The sequence below is a fragment of the Lemur catta genome, chromosome 1 (assembly GCF_020740605.2).
Source record: "Lemur catta isolate mLemCat1 chromosome 1, mLemCat1.pri, whole genome shotgun sequence".
NCBI lineage: Eukaryota > Metazoa > Chordata > Mammalia > Primates > Lemuridae > Lemur > Lemur catta.
In genome coordinates this window covers 198933178-198956452 of record NC_059128.1, presented here as the reverse complement: position 1 = coordinate 198956452, position 23275 = coordinate 198933178, and the positions used below count along the sequence as shown (strand labels likewise).

The window sequence follows — 23275 nt, the reverse complement described above, 5'->3', positions numbered from 1 at the left end:
TCTATTGCCTGGGGTAAAGTGGTATCATCACAGCCCATTGCAGCCTCCAATTCCTGGGCTAAAGTGATCCTCCTGCCTCAGCTTCCTGAGTACCTGGGACTACAGGCATGCATCACCACACCCAGATAATTTTTCTATATTTTTTTGTAGAGACAGGGATCTCACTGTGGTGCTCAGGCTGGTCTTGAACTCCTGGCCTCAAGCGATCCTCCCAAAGTGCTAGGATTACAGGCATGAGCCATCACAGCAGGCCTATTTATGTGTTTAAGATAAAAGATACTACAGTATATTGGTGGAAATGATCCAGTAGAGAAAGAGATTGAGGAATCAGGAAGGGAGATGTCTACATCAGTGGTGAGAAGGCATGAAATGTATTCAACTAGCAAACATTTATTAAGCACCCACTATTAAGTTCTTTGTTCTTAAGAGGGTCAGTCTAATGCCAGAGAAAGTAATATAAATTATTAAGCAGCAAGGTAAACTCCAACAGAGGTACATACAAAGTATTAATGTATTATGATGGATTGGCAGGGGGGCATGTACTAACATCAAATAAATGACTGATTAACTTATTTGAATTATTAATATATTTTGGGTAAATATGTTTCAAGGAATTGCTCCCAGTTCTACTTTCATAAAACAAAAACTTTGATGTTTCTAAAGAAATGCACAAAGACAAAATATTTATTTAATTACAAGTCTAGGCAAACCCAGTTTTTATAATCAATAAAAAATTTTAATTAATGTTATCAGAGATAATAGTTCAGCTCCTACTAATGTTTAAAAATTTTACTTACTTACTGTTCAAAGTTTTTCCCCACACACTACTTGACTGAGTTCAGAAATAACTTTTCTATTCCATAATGTTCCATAACTAGTGACTAAGGAGATGCTCAAAAAAATAAGTACCATCATTTTATGAGCTACACATTTGGAAGAACTGTTCCAGGAGCCAGGGTGGGTTCACACCGACCCAGGCATCTTGCAAAGGTCACTCCTGTGTGAAATCAAAACCTGACCCTCTGAGCATGCTGTTCTGGCCAACCAAGCAAACCAGTCAAGCACAATTTATGACATGAAAAAACAGTCATTTTATTTCAAAGACTTGTACATATTCTCTAAATGACTCATTTCAAAAATCACATTTTTTTTGACGTTTCAAGAATACTAACTAGATGAGGTAAGATTTGCTGTTCTCAAAAACCACAATTTCTGATATTTAAAAAAACCATATAGTGGTTCTACAACAGAAACACTTACCTCTAGAAACACTAAGATTCAAAAATCACAAACCTTTGAATCCCAAAATAAATCAAATACTGAGTTAACATCTCCCACTTAGACAATCTGGGTTAAGTTTCACTCTTACTGCACCAACCTGCTGAGCCGCATCTCCATTCACCAAGTGAGGCATCATGGCTACCTCCCCATTCAGCAGTGGTGGCAGTTCCAGAGGGATTTGGTCGGTCATCATCATTGTGACGTACATTCATGGAGAATTTTTCCCGAAACTGGCGTCCTGTAAGAGAACCACCATTTTTTAAAAAGCACTCAGGACCACAAAAATCACCTGTAACATAACAAGACAAAAATGTAAGTGCCCCTTCATGAAACCCAAATTATTCCAATCAGAGCACTGTATTACCATGTTAGGCCCCAAGGAGGGGTAGAACAAAGGCAAAGAAATAGCCTGAAATAGGAGAAAAAAGACTAGACTCTCTAAGTGGTCATGTGAACATAACCTCTCATGCCTCAGCTTTGTCATTTAGTTATAAATTTAAAAAACATATGAATAATATTAACAACCCTACCCCAGGGATCTTTCTGAAGATAAAGTGAGATAACATTTTGAGAAGATAAAAGTGACAAAAATGAGTGATATCATTATCTTTAAGATAATTACCAAGATAGAAGATAAGTCAAAGAGAATAACCAATAATTTATAATCATAAAAAGAGTTTTCCCCTTTCACTAGGATCAAAATAGTGTTCATAAGCAGTTAGTCCAGGCAAGCTAACAAAGGTTAACTACCTATACTGAAATTGTTGCAATTTCTTACTTTGCCATTAATTACTCATATTCTAATTACCTCTCCCCCATCATTTCCTTGACTAGAATTTACCTTGTTGCATATTAACATCTTTATTACTTTTGCTCATGTCTTGAGCTTTTCTGTATCTCAGACATACCCATGGTTCCTCGTGCATGATTAGGCTAAAAGGCAGATTCCATTATTTCCACAGAACAAATGAAATTCATACACGTATTCAAAATAACACAAAGCCTACTTTCGTTCCATAATAGTACCTGCCACCAACATTTACCTTTTCAACACAACAGGAGGAAAATAGTAAATCCCTATTAGAATTATAACTTGTTCCTTAAGAAATATTTACATATTCTTCAATTATGCTTAAAATTTATTGACCAAAATATCCTTCAATTTGAAATTTTGGGAGACTTTATTATGAATGATAAAAAAATTTAACTGTGAACTATAATATGCTGAAATTAAAAAAAAAATTTAGCAGAACAGAGAAGGATACACAAATGCAAATATGCACACATACACATGCACACAATTTTAAATGATTTCAGAAACAAACTTCCATATAGTTCTCAGTTAAATTTTTTATCATGAATAAAGTCCCCTAAAATTTCAAATTCAAGGATATTTTGGTCAATAAACCTTTAATACTCAATATCCCAATCAGACAAAGCAGTGGGGCAAATTCTTTAATAATTGCCTCAAATTTGTCTCTGACAGCTATAACAGAAATAAAATATTTCTTCTCATTCTTATCTCCATTCTGAACATGAAATACACCTCTCCCTCACCAACCACTCAAAAGAAATCCCTTCCCTAGAAGTACGAAAAGATGTACAAAAGCCACCCATGAGATTATGAACTTTTTATTTTAAATAGGTAAAATTTTACACTATTCATTACAACCCCATTTGGAGAAACACTTTTAAGCACCAAAAAAACAAAGTCCTGTCCCAACTAGGGAAGCACATTCTATAATAACAGGTCTTATAATGCAGTGTTAATAGTACCATCATGCTGTTTTATGAGGCAATTACTCAGTTCCTAAGCAAATAAAAGTACAAAGCCCAAAACCCCATAGTTTAACCTGATGAAGGAAACATTCTTCTCCGATAAAACTAAGATAATCCCACCGACACTATCATGACATAACAGGTCAAATCCTGGAGGAGTACTAATGTCTATTTCAATTTTATTTACCTTTCTAATGCATGAGGGGGAAATGGCTACTTTTTCTTAAACTGATGACACTACTCAGGCCTATCTCTTAAATATAATGTCTTATTTAATGTTTCTTCAAAATTGCAGGTTGGAGAAACAAGGCGTTAATTCACGTTAGGGGTCCGAGTATAAGCATCTAAGGGTAGAGAGGCACTCTATGCTCACTTCCACCTTTTCCTCACTCCTCTCCAAGGAGGTGTTCCAGGGCACTTGCTAGTGAGGCTGCAGTGCAGATTGCAGCTCTCTGACTTCTCTCCTGCCCCCTCTGCTGCCTTAGTGAGCACCAAAGCCCTCTCCCACGTGGCACAGTTCTGGCCATCTCAAAGATGAGTATTAGGATGGAACCTGCTCGCTCTCTTTTATCACCCAACAAGGCAGAAGGAATAAGCCAACATCGGGGCCTGCCCCTAGGTCCTTTCAGCCTCTAAAGGTCCTTCCCTTAGGCCAGAGTACAAGAGTACAATAAATAATGACACAGGATTATAGAGTTGAAGGGGGAAGGAGATGGGGCAGGACTTGCTTTGGGGCTGAAGCTATTTATGCTCCATGGGATCCAACCTAGCTACCCAAAGCTTTTTAGTACTAGGGTTTGAGGCTCAAATCCAATTAACAGTGTTACTGTGTTCCTATTTCTCATTGTTTCTTGGGGCGGTAGGTAATGGTGGGAGGGTAAAGAACTTAGTAGTAAAAGATAGCTGTGATCTGGTACAAAATTCAGGCATTCCGAGTCATTTGTCTCTAATACCAAAGAATGTTTCAATACCAACAATACATCCAACACTAACAATTCCAACGTTCTGGTTGGTATGGTGTTAAATAACGGGACTGCCATCAACAAGGCATGGCAACCCAGCCCCGCTATGTAGCATTCTAAGCACAGATACTGTGTTCTGTAGGGAGTTAAACTCCAGGTTCTGCAATTGTGGGATAAAGTGGATAGACCCCCCCAGGCCTGGCCCACAAAAGCCTTCTAAAATAGGAGAGTATGGCGACCCACACAGAGTTGCAAAAACATCTCTTTAAGTATGGGATTTTACCCCCAAAGAAATCAAGTCCATCAGCACAAGGGGACCATTGTATTTGCTTTTGCAAACTTTATAGGTGACTTTGAGTAAAATGCCTGAATCTTTTTTTTCATACTAGATGATAGATTTTCAGTGGTTACTGCAGGTTACTAAGAGAGGTGTGGGGAAAAGGAACGCAGGGGAACTGTACATATAAGAAAGTCAACTGTAAGTACAACCACTCCTTAGAAAGCATACAGTGGGAACTCATGAACATCATATGCTCCTAATGCCTTAACTCAACCACCCAACAATAACCATTAGTCATGGAGAAAAATGGAAGCATTAATCAACTCCACTGTAAACTCAGCTACAGAGTCTCACTTATCCATAACCAAAGTTGTTGATGATCTTCTTTTCCCTAGGCCACCAGAGCTTGCTAAAATCCAAGACCTGTTTTGTAATCCCTAACACTTTAACTAGAGGTAAACCAGACTTTATCCCGATGGGAAAACAAGGTAACACATTTGGCTAGATGAGGCCTACATAAAGCCAACAATGTTTACCCAATTCTATGCTCCATGCACACACATAGGATACCTTCATTTGCCTATAATGCAAGAGACATACAGAAAAGCAATAAATTATCTCTAGACAAGGAAGTGCCCAGCTACGTAACAAGGCAACTGCTTGCCAAGCTGCCCCTTAAAATAATCATAGAATAGAAACAACTTAGTCCATGGTCCATAGAAAGGACAAGAGAAAAGGCAAGTAAAGTATAAAAGAATGAAAAACACAGATAAAAAACATAAAACTTAGGGTCCATAGTAGTATCTTTCTGGTTATCCTCAGTGATGAAGTGGGCAAAGTAGTCAGTTTTTCAAATACAAATTGAAAGTCACATATTTAGGTTGTAAATTAGGGAAACCACACTGCAAAATCATCGTTAAAGCAGGTTAAAGTGGGCCAGGATGCCTGGGAAGGCTTGCCAGGCACAGTCATCACTCCTTGGTGACAGCTCCCCAACAGTAAGCCTCCTCTGTTTTAACTGGTAACGCAAACAAAACTACACAGGTACTCAACTCTCAACAGGTGTGGCTCAACTAGACTGCTCTGAGGAGACCTTGGAAATGTTACATGCCTACCTGATGAGAGCAGACAAAACTTTTTAAATGAAATTAAAAGATGAAGCAATCAATGTGGAAGACTTACCATCCATGCAGTTAACTTTAACAGCCAGAACTTACTTCATTTGTAATGACTGTCGGTGGAAATTACACATTTTCTTACTTCGTTAAAGAGCTGGCTGGCCATAACTTTATTTTTTCTTAGGGATTTCAGGTCATTGTTTACAACAATACTGCATTCAGTCATCAGGTGATACACTAAAAAGTTACTGAAGCATTTGACCTTACATATATAGAAATATTCACCCCTGCTTTGAGTTTTCATGCTAGTTTTTCGTTTTTTCCTCTCTTCCTCATTAGGCAGTACTGCTAACCACACTCTCTCAAATGTCAGGGCCATATCCTAAATTTGCTGTCTTAAACTTTCTTTGGGCTGGGAAGCTAGACTGTGAGCTACATAAACACCCAGAGAAGAATGGTCTCTGCGTGAAGTTTCAGAAGCTCCCCATGTGCCTTGTGCCATCTTCCTCAGGCACTGGCTGATTTATCAGCTGCGACGGTAGCTGAGTGGGCCAGATGTGTGATCTCTGAATAAGTGAGCTTAACTCATTTTCATCTCAATCAAAAAGTCACAGGAGAAACCACTCTGACAAAACACTCCTTTTTCTTGGTCTGGGTTCCTTCTCCCCTAGACAGATGTGTATGTGAGCTGGCCAAACCTATCACAGGACTCAGGCATTTTAGTGAAGGCTGCACCACATCCACACTGTCCCCTGACAACACCACAGAGATCTTGCAATGAATCCATTCTTGGAATCATTGCCCTTTACAAATGATGAATAAATTTGCTGTAAAACTAATCAGAATAAACAAATGGAAAATAGATTACTACAATGCATTTTTCTAGTCCTTTGGACTTTTTTGTTCCCCACACAGAGCTCCAAGGTTTCTCTTCTATTCTTTGTTTTGTTCTTACCCATACTTCCATTTCAAAGAATTTGGTAACAACCACAGGCCCTCACAGCCTCTCCCCCTAACCACATATCCTAACACAAACCACAAGTGCTTCATGCCCAGCTAGTTCTATTCTTTTGATTGACGGGGCAAGGATGCCATGTGAGCACTTGTGATTAACTTCCCTCTCTCCTAGGAGAGTGAGTCCTCAATTACCTGCTAGCAAGGTGCAGCATTACCAAACTCAATGGCAGAGGTGGGGGGTGGGCACTCTGGAAACAAAATGAACAGATCCTCACTGTTAGTAAGACATTTAATTCCATCCAAATATGTCCCCAAAGCTTTTAAAGAAAACCTTATGTTAAAAGAATATTACAAAGGGTCTTCAGTTTTTACATTTCTCTAAGCAACTGGCTTATTATTTTTTCCTCTTTATTTTGCTTCCCCTATTCCAAGTCTAAAAAGGTTTTCCACAGCATTCTAGCCCCAGCCTACAGTAAGAAACATACTGGCCAAATTCATGAAAAACCTGATTTGCAGGAGAGAACCGCAGGTCCACCTCCAAAGGCCAGAGAAAGCAATTATACACTAGGAACAATTTCTAACTAAAAAATAAAAAAAAAGCCAAAGCCCTAATCACTGCTGGGAGAATTTTTAAGTCTGTGAACCTGGCCTTCAAATTAGCAACAAAATGTCCTAGTCCTCACTCTGTGGGCCGATGACCCAAATTTCCTTACATTAATTCAAGATGTGAGTTAGCAGTACCGTACACAAATTAGTTTCAGATGACAAGAGAAAGAAACCTAACAACACCAAAAGGAACAAAGTATACCCATCAGAACCAAATAACCCAGACCAGGCTAGATGAGAGAAGATGAATCCCTGAGTTCAATCACAAACCGGGCTGAGGTTTCCAAGCTCACTTCAACACCCAAATGAAGCTTCTCACTATCTTCAACTCTCCTGGAGAAGTGTTTAAATTCAATGGGTAAGGAAACAAATAAGGAGAATGCACATTATCAGTGTTAACTTTTTGCTTCCATGTTCGAATTCAAAATGCACTTTCTCAATCCATCAAATACAAGGACTTATAAAGCAACTTGTAAATAATCTCCCAGTAGGCTCTTCAGAATTCGTATTGGTATAGTTAACTGTGATTCCATGTACTCCATAAAGCTAATATCTTTTCCAATAAAATACAGATGAACTAATCACCTTCACACAATCTAAACAGCATTTAACATTTTGCCTTACATGCTTGTTCTGTAGCCTGAGAAAATTATGTTAGGGGCATATTAGTAAAATCAGCACTATTGAAACTTCATGAAAATTTCCTTCTCTATTAAAATACCAATTGACTCTAATAGTGAGAATCTATGGTGGGTTAGGTTTCAGAAAATTGCCAAAAACATACCAAAGAAATGTTCTAGCCATTTATATAGCAGTAATAAGGAAAAGAAACTTTTTCCTGTTTCGGGGGGTGGGTAAAACCACATGGATCATCAAAATGACAATCTGATAAACTTACTGAATCACAGAAAGCAAGGGCTTTGCTTTACTGTGTTGTGTTTGGAGCAGAGGGAGCTGAGAGGTCACTAAGAAATTACTGTTATTCTGTATTCTCCTTTAAAACAAACCTAATGTTTTATAAGTGATAACAAGACTAGTTTCTAAATGGCTTCCAATATAAAAACTAAACCTAATAAAACTTAATTTATTATTTATGCGCTGATTTACACTTGTTTATGTCCTGGCTATAGTAAAAAAGAAAAATCTAGAAAAGCAAAACTTTGATACAGAATCATATATTCATATCCCATAGAAAAAAAGAAAAGAAAAACTTCATTCATGAACCTCCCCCATACAGGTGGCCTTTAGGTATAAATGCCATCAGTCACAAAGACTGACAACTTCCTAAATGTGTACTTCCTTTCTAAGTTTTATTACCAAGACTTAGAAAGAGAGAAAGAGCAACCAGCGTAGTCAGTTGTACACTTTCCTACAACTAATGAAATGTCAAAGTAGCATTCACTATTAATACTTTATTTTCCTCATGAGAAAAACCCCTTTTCTTTCTAATCAATGCTGGCTTTGAAAGGTAAACCCCTTGACTGATGTTTCAAGACCTAGAAACTCTAAAAATGGTTGTCATTTCTAGTCTTTTCAGCAAAACCAGAAACAGCTTTCTGATAATAACTATGGAAACACCAACAGCCTCAACAGAAGAAAAAAAAAACATCAAAACAAAATAGAAACACAATGCAATCTTTTTTACCTCTGAAATTCTGAGAAAATCTGCTCGTCCATCAACACACACCTGACTGTTTTTAACACTTCTCTGCTATTGTGAGAATATGGCTTTTCTTTCCCTTCCCAGTAACACTACACCCGTGCTGCAGCACTGGCTCTGCCCATGTGCAATTAGCATGTGGACATTACGAACCTGATGTGGGGCACTGCCATTGGACACAAGAAACCTGTGGGTGGTTTTTTGCCTTTCCTTGCACTAATCTCTCCTGTATTCTGGCAACCATGAGGAAAGGTACTTGGTACAGACAAACACTCTCCCTTGCTTTTTTGAAATTCAAATTAAATACTGCAAAAAAAGGATCTGGAGAGAAGCTAAGGATTATTAGAATTTCTCACAGCCCCTCTGCTAAAAACAGCTCATAGAACTAGTATGTTATGGTTAAAAAGCAGTATAGGGAAGAGGCCCCAACACTGCGTATTGGAAAATATGAGCTGTAATATAGGGCTTGCCAATAATTAGCTCTGAACTTCAGCAATTAATTTCTTCTTTTATAAAATGACAAGATTATAAATTAACCCTTATAGTGCCTTTCTGCTCTTAAGAGACTATCCTTCAAACACCAATTGCCTACTATGCAAACTTAATATAGATTAAATTAAAGCTAAAAAAACTGTTTCCTTTACTTGAGTATAGCTTGAGCCTTCTGCATAAGAGGGAGGAAGAATTTAAGGAAAATGTGGAAAAAAGAACATATTGAACATATAGTATTGATAATCACTGTGTTTTTATGCCAATGAAATCTAATTTTACAGCTGAGTTCTATACAGCTGTGCAAGAAAGACTCTTGCCATGGCTTGCCACTTGAATGAAAGAAGGAGTGGTGATAATTGTTCATGCAGAAAAACCTCTTGAGACATGAGCAGTACCTGGAGGTATGTGCCCAGCTGGTTGGTTGAGGCACAAATAGTCTGGAATTTGCCTTCTTGTCTGATATGTGTTCATTAGTGAAGTAAAATCACAGTTGTCTGAAAAAGTTCTTAACCTTAAAAACATTCTTGCTTTCTGCATCCAATTATAAGCATAGAAGATTTAGTTGGGAACGTTTAAATCCACAGAGAAATCCTGTGAAATGGAGTTTTTAAAATTAAAAATAACAACACTCCAGATTAAAATAAATACTAATGATAAATGGTTAGGGCCACAAGTCAAAAAAAAAAAAAAAACTGTCCACTGTGCTCTTGAGAACAAGGAGGGGATGCCAAGTAGTCTAACACACAGGCCCTGCCTTCAAGAATTCATACAGGCATTGTTTTTTTAATGTGGCTCTGCATAATTTTAAACTCAGCAAAGTGCAGTCATGTCTGAACATATGGAAAAGTGCAGTTTTCTGGGGAGAAAAATCCACATATACAAGAATTATAAGTAAAAATTAAATAAAATTTGAGGCTGCTTCCAAAACCCTCCATTAACATAGTGCCCCAGCATACTCCAAATCTTTACCGAAACATAAAAACTAAAGGAAAAAAAAATTACATCACTATATATACCCAATCTCTTGACCTCAGATGCACATCCTCACATAAATAACAGTTCAGTTCTGCAAATATTGACTAAAAGGAACAGGGGGCTTATCTATCAAAAAAAAAAGTTTACCAACCAAAGGTTTGTTTGCTTTGTACTTGTTGTTTTTGAATGGTGTTTAAATAAGTTTGCAGACATTTTTATTAGAACACCTAGATTCCAGGCACACTTTCATCACAATAAATCCCACACCTCTCTAGACTGTCGATGACAGTCTAGCATCTCTACAAAGGAAACATTCCAAAGCTATGGGACCTTATTCTGACATATACTCAAGCTAATTTTGCTGCCTACTTTATCCAAGGATGGGAATAACTGGGCATTTTCAATGAAATTTGGGATTTTATGTATGTTTCTATAGGACAGGGGGAAAAGTCTAAAGAATTGTAGTCCAAGAGTAGAAAAGATCAATTCTAAAGCTCCTTTCCGTCTAATTCCAAGCTGCATGAGGAGGTAGAAAGAGGTAGGATGTCAGAAGACAAGCTTTCCTCCTTCCCAGCACCTCACTCCTTACCCAGCCCTCAGACACTACACCGCCTGGCACCCCACAGCACTTTGACAGGTCCCACTGCTTTTTGGAGCTGTGGTTCAAGGTGTTCCTACATAAGCTCTCTGTGTCTCAGGTTCTTTATCTAAAATATGGGTGATATGGGTACTTGAACACATGACTTCTAGATTCTTCTTTAATAAAATCCAAAATGTATTTTATTATTCTACTTTTAGAGATTTATTATGAATTAAATTCACATTTGTGTGTCAACCTGGGTCCCTAACAGTCATGCATAACACCTTTAATAAGGCAAAAAATGTGTTGCAGGCACCAAACAACTGACTGCTTTCTGGAAAGGTCTGGAGGAAGCATTCCAAAGCTGCTCTTTCAGCCTGCTGGGGCAAAGGCACTGTTTGAGGTACCTGTACACTAATTCTTATCTAGCCACACAACATTCATGTGAAGTGCGTAGTATTCCGCATTTACAGTTGTGGCAACAAAGACTAAAGAAGTTAAGTAATTCACCCAAGGAGACTCAGAAAGTGATGCTCTCTTAGCAAGCTGATTATAACATCTAAGAATCTGACAACCAAATACAAGTGGAAGAGGTGATGAAAAATTTATGTATACGCTAGTGAGTTTTAAAGATTAGACAAAACAAGCACATGGTACAAAATTGAAAAGGTCAAAGATACCCAAGAGTACAGCTCCTTCATGTGCAGTTCTTGATTCCCCTCCACTAAGGCAATGACTGTGAGTTTTTGGTAAATCCTTACCAAGATGCAGATGTGATAATTTTTAAAGCACATTTCAAAGTAGCTTAAGAAAGGTTAAGCAAATCCATTATTATCATTTGGCCTAGATGATTGAAAATTAGAGGGAAAAAAACCAGCAGAAACCAAATTATAAATTACTAAAGTTATGTCTTCCATGGTCATTTTAATGAGATGTGCCATGATTACACGTAGAAGCAAAATTACTTCATGAAGGAAGACAAATTATTGATGAGGAGATTGGTAGAACAATATCTTTGGTACAAAGGGTTCTAAGATTCTATTATTTTTAAGTAACTATTATAAAATAAGCATAAAGCAGGTTGAAGGCTTCTCCCTTTAGTAAAAAAAAAAAAATAATAGTAATGCTAGCAACATTCCAAAAGGACTTAGCTGAAAGATACCTTACAAAATAATATCAAACAAAAGGAACGAAACAAAAATCAACCATTGTGTTAATAAATATTAACTGTGCCCCTACTCTATGGCAGGCACCGTACTAGAATTCTAGGAGTCTAGAAATAAAGGCATGAGGTTCAACAGAATTACAGTGAAATGTTACACTCAATTAACTAAAAACGAATCCACACTGGACACTTCTGACAAAACACCACACGAAGTCAATAGACATCCATGCTCTATGAAACCTTTCATCTGAGATAAGCCCCAATGTCTAAATTTGGTTTCCCAGCTGTGGCCTCTTTTCTAGTCTTTGAAATCTGACAAGTGTTACAGAAGGTGAATTTGTCTTCAAAACATGGGCCCCTGCCTTAACCTTCATTTCTAATCAGCCAGGAGGATAATGAAATTATTTCTTTAATCAGCTCATAGAGAATTCAATCATGTCTATTTTATACACTCAGTTTACTTTAATTAAATAGATGTTATAAAACACTCACTATAAGGAAAACAATCTGTACCATTAAACATCACTGACATCTAATTTATACTTAAATATGTATTTCAAAGATTTCTGACATAAGTAATTTCAGATATTGATTGAAACATTTTTTTCAAAACTACCTGATTCTCACCCCTCAATGAGGAAAAAAAATTAATAAGAATAGTATATGATACAATGAAAATCAATCTAAATCCATGTTTTTTCTAAAAAGGTTATTTCTTGAAAAATATTATATTCGATGACATTCTCACAGGCAGTTTTATATTTACTTCACAATGTGGCTGAACACAAAGCAAATACCAGGTGTTATTTAGAGCTCAGAAAGGACTGAAACAGAAAATTCACATGAAATAACACTTACAAAAAAAACAAATTAGCAGGTGCAAAGACATCATATAAGGGAACATCTATTTACTATTTCAGATTAGTCCATTACAATAGAATTTTAATATAAAATATTATGCAATCACATTGCTAATTCAGACTAACATTTTAAAAACACAAAAATGCAGAATTCTCTAGAAAAATATTTTCTTTCACAAAAAACTTGTCATATGCCAAAGAACATTAAGGAGATTTGTTTTAATTAATAGATGAGAATGATAATTGGTATCCAGATGTTTTGTACACAAATAGATGAATTTAAGTGTTTGAAAGCATGGTGCTTGCCTATATTTTAAATACTGCCTGTGAACAATGATGACATTAATTTATACTAATGTAGTTTGTTAAGAAAAAGGGGGCTGCATCCATTTATTTAATGAATAGTTATCTAGGTTCCACTCTGTGTAAGACACTCTTTTATATTGAAATTATGCAAATTCTAAATTGAAGGACTCCATTAACAGGTTTTAAAATCTTTCCAGAAAAATCACTTTCAATTTTGATACAAAAGGCACAGTCTCCAATTCAATTTTATATTGTGCCTTATGTTATGAACACAAAGGACACAAAAAATGTTTTTTAGTTAATGTTACCAGTAAACTCACAGAAGAATGAGAATAAAATAGGAAAGTAACATTTTGGGATTATTAATAGTCATGATGTCATGAATCCCACTAAATGCCTCAGGAGTGCCCAAGGGTCCCCCAGAGCATACTTTGAGAACTGCTGTCGCACACAACCAGGCTACATGTAAAAATATAAAAACATTTTAGATTCACTTTCTAGTAACAAAGATTGCTGTCGCTCTTTAATACTTTGTACTTCTACAATTCACCTGGCAGGGTTTGAACAAAGAACAAATTAATCTAAATGAAGCGGTATTCTAATTCTATCATGGATTTCTCTCTCGAAACACTCTTTAAAGCACTTTTGTGAAACATTCATCTGGTAATCCTGAGAGAAGTAAGAGAAGCAGGCTGGAAGGACAAGAAAACTGAACATTGGGGGCCAGGTACTTCCTGCTGGGACTGTCAGCAAACTGGACTACAGGGAGGTAAAGGACTTGACACCAACAAATCCAGGCCTATTAGAGGGGGATTCCCATTCAATCTCTCTGTAATCAGACTCGTGCCCTAGATTCAAAGCAAATGATCAACACCAAGGAAGTAAAGACAAATAATATTGTGCTGCCATTCCCAAGTAAGAATCTTATCTGCTCTGATCTCTAGACCTTCATTTACTGCTCAATGAGCCCATTTTAAATCCCACAATGATTTGATCCAGTATTTTCTAGGGTCATTCATTTATTTATGTCTTTCATCAAAGAAACCAAAAGGAGTTTTCTGAGGCATAAAGAGAACTCTTAAAATGAGAACCTCAAGTTTCAAACACAGACAGAGGAATTAGTAAGACCTTGAAATTCATTTCCTAGAGCAATAAATTAACAAAATCAAAATACGTTACAGCTAATTGATTTACATTCAGCAAACACTGTTAGATGAGAGACTTCCTTTTCATTTTTAAAAATAGATTTAACAGGCATATTAATTTTCCACTGGCCACTATAAATAAATGGAACTCCAAAATATCTTTCTTTGCAAGAGCATTCTAGGCAGTTAAACTGTCCCCGAGTGGAATGCATATTTACATTGCCAAGAGGCAGCATTGTGTGCTGGTGGGAAATCGCTTCTCACAAACCTCCCATTCAACCCAGGGCTCCACAATAGGTACTCACACAGGAAGCAGGCCTTGCAAAGAGCACCTCTGCGGCTCCAGAGAGAACTTTCTAAGGCGGCAAGGATGGGGAACCACTATAAATACCATGTTCACAGGCCCTAACTGCCTCACTTCAGAGTCAACAAAGCCAGTGTTGTTCAATACCATTCCCCTAAGTTCTTCCCAAGGTGAAAGGGAAACTGTCAACAATTCCATTTCATTTTTCTAGAAAATCTCAGGGCACTGCTTTGTTGTTACAAAAAAAAAAAAACAACAAAATCACAAAGCAATGATATTTTTTTCTCAAATATATTGGAAAATACACCCAAGAAGCTGTTGCTTTTTCAAATCCAACTGAAAGGTATTAATATGCAATTTTTAAAAATCAAAACTTCAAATGTTACTTATCTCTACTGAAAATTACGGTTCCTTAAATACTGACCACTGTGTTTAACTACAAAGCCCAAAACTTATTATTTTTAACTCCTCAAATAGAAAAGCATGTATCAGTTTCATCAGTATCATATTAACAATGACCTCTGCACACATATGTGAAAGAAATCAAGACAATAGTGACAACTTACACATCCCATTAAATTAATCAACTGGTGGGTGAAAACTGTAATTAATAAATAGATTTTGTCTATTCTATACTAAACTACTAAGCTAAGGGCTTCACTTTTTCCTCTGTACTTAAGCATGTAAAGAAACACAACCTGGTTCTTCCAAAAATGTGTTGATTCTCAATACCTCAGTTTCCCAACCTGTAAAAGAAAAGTAGTGGCTGCTTCCTGCAGTAATTTCTTAAGACCATTAAATAACTTAATACCAGGCAAAGGGCAACTCTTCTGGCTTATTTTTCTCATTTCTCAAGTTAAAGGACTAAATTCCATGACCAAGGACTCTGTCAGCTCTAAAAATGAACTTGAGTATAATAACAAAGAATATTACAATTAGGCAGGGTATGTTGGCTCATGCCTATAATCCTAGCACTCCGAGAGGCCGAGGCAGGAGGATAGCTTCAGGTCAGGAGTTTGAGATCAGCCTGAGCAAGAAAGTGAGACCCCATCTCTACTAAAAATAGAAAAAATTAGGCAGGTGTGGTGGTGTGCACCTGTAGTCCCAGGGAGGTTGAGGCAGGAGGACTGCTTGAGCCCAGGAGCAGTTTGAGGCTACTGTGAGCTAGCCCAGGTGACAGAGTAAGAGTCTGTCTCCAAAACAAAAAAGGAATATCACGATTAATACATACATCTCGAGGGTTTGTTGGAAGTCTACTTAAGGCAGCTGCTGTAAAATAAAAGGTATCTGCTCCGTACCTATCATAAATAATACCACTTACCAGCATCAGGAAGTTACATTTGCAATATAGAAAAAGTAAGCCAGAAATATGAGGAAATGCTCACAACACAATGCTTAGTGAAAGGTACACAATCAGACTATATATGTATATATAATTTTTTTAAAGACTGAAATGAGGCCGGGCACAGTGGCTCACACCTATAATCCCAGCACTTTGGGAAGCCCAGGAGTTTAAGACTAGCCTGGGCAACATAGTGATACCTTGTTTCTACAAAAAAAATTTTTAAATTTAGCCAGGCATGGTGGCACGCACTTGTATCCCAGCTATTCAGGAGGCTGAGGTGGGAGGATCACTTGAGCCCAGAAGTCTGGGGCTGCAGTGAGCTATGATTACGCCACTGCACTCCAGCTTGGGCAACAAAGTGAGACCTTGTTTCAAAATAAATAAATAAATAAATAAAACCTGAAATAAAATGGTACCAAAATGTTAACAATGGTTAACCTATGGATAATGGAATGATGAATAAGTTCGGACCACCATACACAAAAAGATCTAAAGGATATGGGTTTATCCAAGTGTTCCAGAACAAACTCGCCATTAGACTCTGACTAACTGTGGGACATAACAATGGAAGAACATCTGCTGTTAAGTAATAGATTTGGTAACATTTACAAAACCAGCCCTCAGGTCATGCTTGCTGAGTAATCCCTAGATTAGGCATGCTCACTAGGACCAACCTAAACAGCTAAAAGAGAGGGGGAGAGGGGGAGAGGTAGGCCAACCTTACTGTTTTAAGATAACAAGTGCTCCATAAAATCCTCTTCCACTGCCAAAATAAATCAAAGTTTCTGGGTGGTGAACTCTCTCTCAATCAAATGAGAATCAGCAAAGATAAATCTAATAATAGAATCTGTTACATACTTACTTAGCTGTACTAACTATGCTAGTCCATAACTAACACAAAGGACTTCAAAAGCTCTTGCTATGAAAAGTACAGGGTGGAGTCAGAGATTTCCCTCAGAGTTGGCAGGCCTCATTCTGGAACAGTGGAAAAGTGACTACTCACTCTTATCTTTGTGGGTTCTCTCCACCCCACCCTCCCTCATCCCAAACCTTCTAAAAATATTTGTCCCATATTTTTATTCCCACATTCCCATGGATTACAATGTATAATAAATTTTCACTCTAGAAATCTGAAAACACAGAAAACCAAGAAGAAAGTTTTAATTATTCATATCATACCATTCTGAAACAGCCACTGTTAAAATGGTGATGTATTTCACCCCAATCTTGTTTCTCTAGCCATATGAAATTTATAAAGTTAGAAAGCTACAGTGTTGAGAAAGATTCACTGCCCCAGTTCAGTGATAGAGATACGGCTGTCAAGGTCATGAGATTAAGGAGCAAGGAGATCTATGTCACATATTTGCTATTCACTGGTTAAAAAAGAAAGCCCCTCCCGCTCAAGTGTTCTCTGAGTTCATCAAGAACAGCAGGAGCAGGAAAGAGGAGTCGATGCTGGACAAGTTGTAGAGACAAAAATCTCTGGCCTCCACTTCTAATTCATTCAACATTTCAGAATTAACTAATTAAAAACTTTTAATCTAACATCTAATAATGAAGACATTAGGATTGAGCACACCCACTCAACTCATTTAACAGACATCACATCTGACAGATATCCCACCCAAAACACTGATACAAATGAATAATATATATTGAAATCGTATTTGTCATTAAAGTCACAAAAAGTTGAGATGGTAGACTTGAGAATTCATTCACTGCCTCAGTTGTTCACACATTTACTGTGTACCTTATGCAGCACTGTATCTTATCCAGCACTGTGCATATCCAGTTTTGCACTTATGGGCTAACTTTGTAATTGAGCTAAGATTTCAGGTGATCTTTAAATAATCAATCAAAAGTGAAATTTTCAAACCTCCATGTTCTTGATCTTTACAACACAGCCTTATTAGACTATTGTTTTTAACATTTCAAGATCCTTCTCTCAGAGATATTAAGATGGTGCTACAATTGAAATTATAGTCTGAAAACTTCATACTGCTGAGGGCTTAATTAATCTGACATTCAACTTGTGTATGGTATGTGTTGCTCCACCCACCCCCCCCAACCAACCGATGACTCAGTACTGCCTGTCTGGGGAAATCCTCCGAACCTCTGCACACAGCTGTGCCACACTGCGTCCTGTTTCCAACATTCACCAAGGAAATTTCCTCACCCCGAATGAATTCCTATTGGTTTTTTCCAGGGTTTAAGAAAATTCTGTGGTAAAATATCTTGCTCCCAATCTTATATTGTATTCCTACAACATACATTCTAAAAAATGTCTTCGTACATCTTTTTTTAAACTGGTCAAGTGCAGTAGTGAGAAGGGGGGGAGAGTAGAACAAGGAATTCAATCTGTAACTGTGAACAATCAATTGAGAACACTCATTACCTTTGTACCCACCTCTTTCTACATTTTTTGATTCAAATATTTAATTCAGAAACAAGAATTAGTAAAATAATAATAACTTGTCCTAAACTAATTTTTGCTTTGCAAAGTTCTTTGGGTATTAGTTACTCACTGTGAGTTAAAAATTTCACAGGACACTGAAAATCCTATTTATTCAAAGAAAATTCTGTGCAATTCAACACCATGACAAGTCAGTTCTCTGCCAATGCCTTTTTGTCCCATAAGAAAGCTAATGAATTCCATGTAACATACGATAACTTTTGCCTAGCATTCTGCTGTCCATTACTGAAATTGGTAGAAAATAATGACCTATTTCAGTTGAACAGGAGATCCATATCTGTTAATACATCATTAAGATACCTGAGTTATTTAACCAGCTGTTTTTCCTGTTGTGTGACTATTTTTACAATGTAGAAAGAAATGAAATGAAGTAGTCTTGAATTCACGCAACAGACTCTGCTTTCATTTACAAATAAATGACATTTTCTTAATGCTGTTAAAAAAAAAAAAAGAAAGCTAATTTCCTTATCACTTAAAACAGAAACCTAAATATTATTTGGTTATTGTCTATAAATTTTAAAGTCTTACAGTTGGAGAAGTGAGTAAAAGTATTACTTTTTTCATACCTTCTATACAAGCTAATCACTTTACGCATCACATGTCACAGAATACTGTCAACACAAATAATGAGACCATACGCTCACAGACACTACCTTTTGAAGGATTTATTTAAAAAGTGGTTTTTAAATGATCAATCACATTTGTGAAGATACAAATTTGTGTAATTTGACATATGGAAACTGTATTTTAATTTTAAAAATATTTCACAAAGAATTCTAGCACTGGACACATTGTCTGAAATCCACATGATACTGAGGAAAAGAGGATCTTGGTAGCCATCTGGAGATTTGGGTTTAAGTTCTGTTACATATGCCAGCTGCATGAGTTATGTTTCTCAGAGTTTATGTTTATCTGCAATATGAGGTGGCTGCACTTCCCTTCTACGTATGAAATTCTGTGATCCCAACGCAGTTTTGCTAGTTTGGGATTAAAGTCATAAAAGCCTAGTGAGAATTAATTTTCCCTAGAAAGTACCTTGTTTAGCCACATATATTTAAAGAAAAATTACAATACCTGTACAGTCTCATTCTGGTCACACCTTGAATGATAAGCATTTTTAGACTGCCAACTTCTCCAGGAACAAGATAAGGCAAGCAATTTCCTGGTTCTAAGCTTCTTATTACTTACTCTGAAAAAATGAATGGCTGAGCTGACGAATAAATGGTAAAAGCTTCAAAATCCATAGACCAAAGAGGTACATACTACACTATCATTTCTTGCTAATGTGGATTATAACTTCCTGCAGATCTCTATTTAGAGATCTCCAATTATTTAGAGATCTAGGGCTCTCAAATTCTCCTATAGCCTTCATGTGGAACATGAAGATCACAAACGGAGAACCATTTAATTCTTGTAGCCCCTGGCAAATACCAAAGATTCCAACTCATATTTTTACATCAGCATTCACTTTTCCATCACGAGGGTTTGATTTCCCTTCTAGCATGTTACAACCTATACTAATCTCAAAAATGCAATCTCAGTATTTAAAATCTGCAATGAAATTTTTAAAAGTTTTTTTTAAATCAGCAGCACCTTTAAGATTATCTATTCCACCGCTTATTTTTCAGAGGTCACACTACTTATTAATGGCAAGGTAAGGTCTCTTGTTTCTCAAATCACTTCAAATTTCCAAACATATTTTTCACCTGAAAAAGTTGATAAAAGGAAATCTAACCAAATTATAAGCTCTTTACAACATCCACGCACATACGCACTCACTCTTACCTATCAAATTCCGAAATGTTAATTATCCCACTGCCTTTCTCCATTACATCAGCTTCTATGTGCAAAGTCCCAAATCTAACAAGTACTAAGAATCACAAAGAAAACAAGTATTATTCATGTAAATAACAGCGAGTCTCCAAAAGATCAACAGCAAAAGAAAAAGATGGTAACAGCCACCATGATAGTTTATAATACAGGTATGGTAAGTAATGTGCCTTAACTAGAAGTATATTACGTAAAAATAAGAAATCAATTCCTTTCAACAAAGATATATTTGTTTTCTAAAAAAAGAAAAGAGACAAAATTATCTCCATTGTGTCTGTATTCTACACTGTTTTAACCACATCGCCACCTTACACTCTGGGAGTGGCCTAGAAGAAATGTAATTGTAAACTCTGACAAAGGTGAGAAAAAAAGATAAACCAATATGGAGGCAGAAACCCACTACATGTGGTGTCTGTTTTTTTCTGAATCCATCCAGGTGAAAATTTCTAAAGTATGTGCCATGGGAAAAATATTCTGCTACATTCTAATATGTCTTATGTGAAAAAAATTTAACCATCAAGTAAGCTTGAGAAACTCTGAATTGAACAGTTAGAGGTTCTTTAATGCCAGACTTCAAAGAACTAACATGCACTAAGAATCTCCCCAGGGTTGAACTTTTTTGAACACATAAGCTTTTCTCAAGATCTAGTGTTCTCCAGAAAATGCTCTCTGGGTAACACTGATCTAACGACTTAATTCTTTTCAACTCTCCTAATGAGATTATGAGAAATCCCAATTTTATAGGGATTATATGATAATATGAAATGTTATTAGCATTTCAGTTAATAGTCCCTTCAAACAAGAACTTAGCCCAATCTTTAGGTAAGGAGTCAAATAAAACTGGATCTACCAGTTAACCCCATAATCAAACAAATAATTCGTGAAGCTAAAGGACTAATTGTACAATCTTATTCATCCATATAATAACAGGATATAAAACATATTTCCACATTAAATATGGTTTGAAATTGCCTAGTATTCCAATTTACCCTAGGAATCATATGCCATTTGTTCCTTATGTTAAAAGGGATCCAGAATTTAATTTTTTAAGTCTTTTAGGCAACAATAAATCTTTTCTACTTGATGAAGTATCACTTTTTCTAAGCAATAAAATATTTTCTAAATCTTTTACATTTTCTGCCACTATTACAAATAGAAAAATAAAAGTTATTAATAGAACAGAGAAAATACACCTTTAAAGCCCTTCTAATGCTGTATCTGAGCAACAAGAAATGTGGCCATGCACTTCTAACATCTGAATCCATTATGCATTAATAGTTCAACAAAGAAGCACTTTCCCCAGACTCACATTCCATGCTACCACTTCTAAAGTAAAAGCACTGAGGTTATTCCTTTGAATTGCTGCTGTCTTTTCTCTTTTGCATACCATCAGCAATCATAACTAAAATCATAAAAAATCTAGACATAAAAGAGGCAGAAGTCTTAGATAATCATCACATCAAGGACCTGCAATGTTCAAATGCCTGTCTTTTACTGTCTATGAGGTTGCCAGTAATATGTTTTATTTGATCATCTCTTTCTTATAGCATATAAATAGACAGTAATTATAGGACATTACTATTGTGAGATGGATACCCCTCCATAGGTCCTTCATGTTTCTAGACATCCTGCCAAGTATGCTAAAAATGCAAGGCCCTGACCATTTTGTATCAGCCATTTCTCAAAGTTATGTTTGCAGAGAACAACCTTGACAGATGAGGTAATGTCTCCCCTTGGAACAAAGAGCAAGTTCACTTACAGCATGCTATAAAAGCAGTGTATTCCCCAAGTTTAGTGTTCTTGAGCAACAACACAAAACCACTGTGTGTGCAGCTCCATCTGGATGCTCCATCCACATCACCCCTATGGGACTTGGGACAAGGACAAACCAATATAAGCATGTCAGTGTTTATGCTATTTGGTATGTAAGGAGTAACATAGTCCTTCTTCTGTGGTGCAAGAATCCCTTGTCTTCTGCCAGCATCCATGAAACCATAACAAGCTAACTATTAGCTTGTAAGTGGGGTCAAATCAAGTTAAAGAATCACATATTTATTCAGAGATGTTGTTCTTGGTAAGCTTATGTACAACATTTGCAAACCTTCTAGCCTTGACAGCACGTCTAATTTCTTTTGTACTTTATCACCAAAGCACACAAACATACATCCACATACCATAATGAAATATCTCACTCGATATTAGGCTTTAGAAATAGTTAAGCTTCAATGGAATCTAGCTGTCACTAATTCATTTTCTCTTACTTCTAAATGAGTAAACAGAGAGCTACATCTGGATGTGAAACTGGCATTTCCAATCCAGTCTTCCACCCTCTCTCCCTCAGCACAGACCAGTTCAGGAGAAAGCAGAGTAAGTTCTAAGTAAAGAGTCCTAAAAGTCCAGATTAAGTCAAACTTCTCTGGGCCTGAATCTGTTTACCCATAAAGTAAGAGGCCAGACCACAGGGACTTGTCTCTTTCTCCAGTTGTAATTCCTATGAATCTACGTTCAGCCTATACATGGGTGGAAAATTCTTTGCTGCTTTGTTCAGTGCTGGAGTGGTTTATGAAGTGTGGTCCTGCTGAAAGGCTGGAGAATGAACTAGATGTCCTCTCAAGATGCCTCTTGGCCCTATAATCCCATGATGTGCTTACAATGGAATTTGGCTATCCTTATAATTAGAAATGTAGCTTGCTGGTCACACATCTGGATCAGATAAATCTGCACAAATAGTATTTCACCAGAAGCAGAAATGCCAAGCATTCAACAGCTGTGTTGTTACATCAGCCTTGCAAATAACAAGGAATATTATTTATCCATAGAAAGCAAATGACCAGGGTAGGCAGGAATAAAGTTGAGCTTATTCAAATTATTTCGGGGCAGGAGAAATGTTTATTAAAAAATTTATATTGGTCACACTTCCATATTAATGTACAAGACGAGTAAAGATTCCCGGACATAAAAGACTTCAAATCCCAAAATATTATTTCCTGCCGTCTTAGTTAATGATGAGTTTCTTGTTATTGAACTTTTGTAATAGGCTCCCCTGACTTGCATCTCAACCCATCACTGTGAACTAATCCACAATTAAGTATTACCAAAGTGTCACATATATTCTGGGAATATTCATATCCATAGAAAATGTGTTTCAAGTTAACAA

General features: G+C 36.7%; 1 protein-coding gene across 6 annotated transcripts in view; it reads right to left on the bottom strand.

Annotated features, from left to right (window-relative positions):
* Window positions 1-23275, bottom strand: part of FNDC3B (fibronectin type III domain containing 3B) — a 322862-nt gene that overhangs the window by 257181 nt on the left and 42406 nt on the right. For all 6 annotated transcript variants that reach the window (XM_045539669.1, XM_045539672.1, XM_045539671.1 and 3 more), the window contains one exon: window positions 1379-1519. In XM_045539669.1, the coding sequence (XP_045395625.1) occupies window positions 1379-1489 (111 nt within the window). In that variant the 5' untranslated portion in view covers window positions 1490-1519. The remainder of the gene's footprint in view (window positions 1-1378; window positions 1520-23275) is intronic.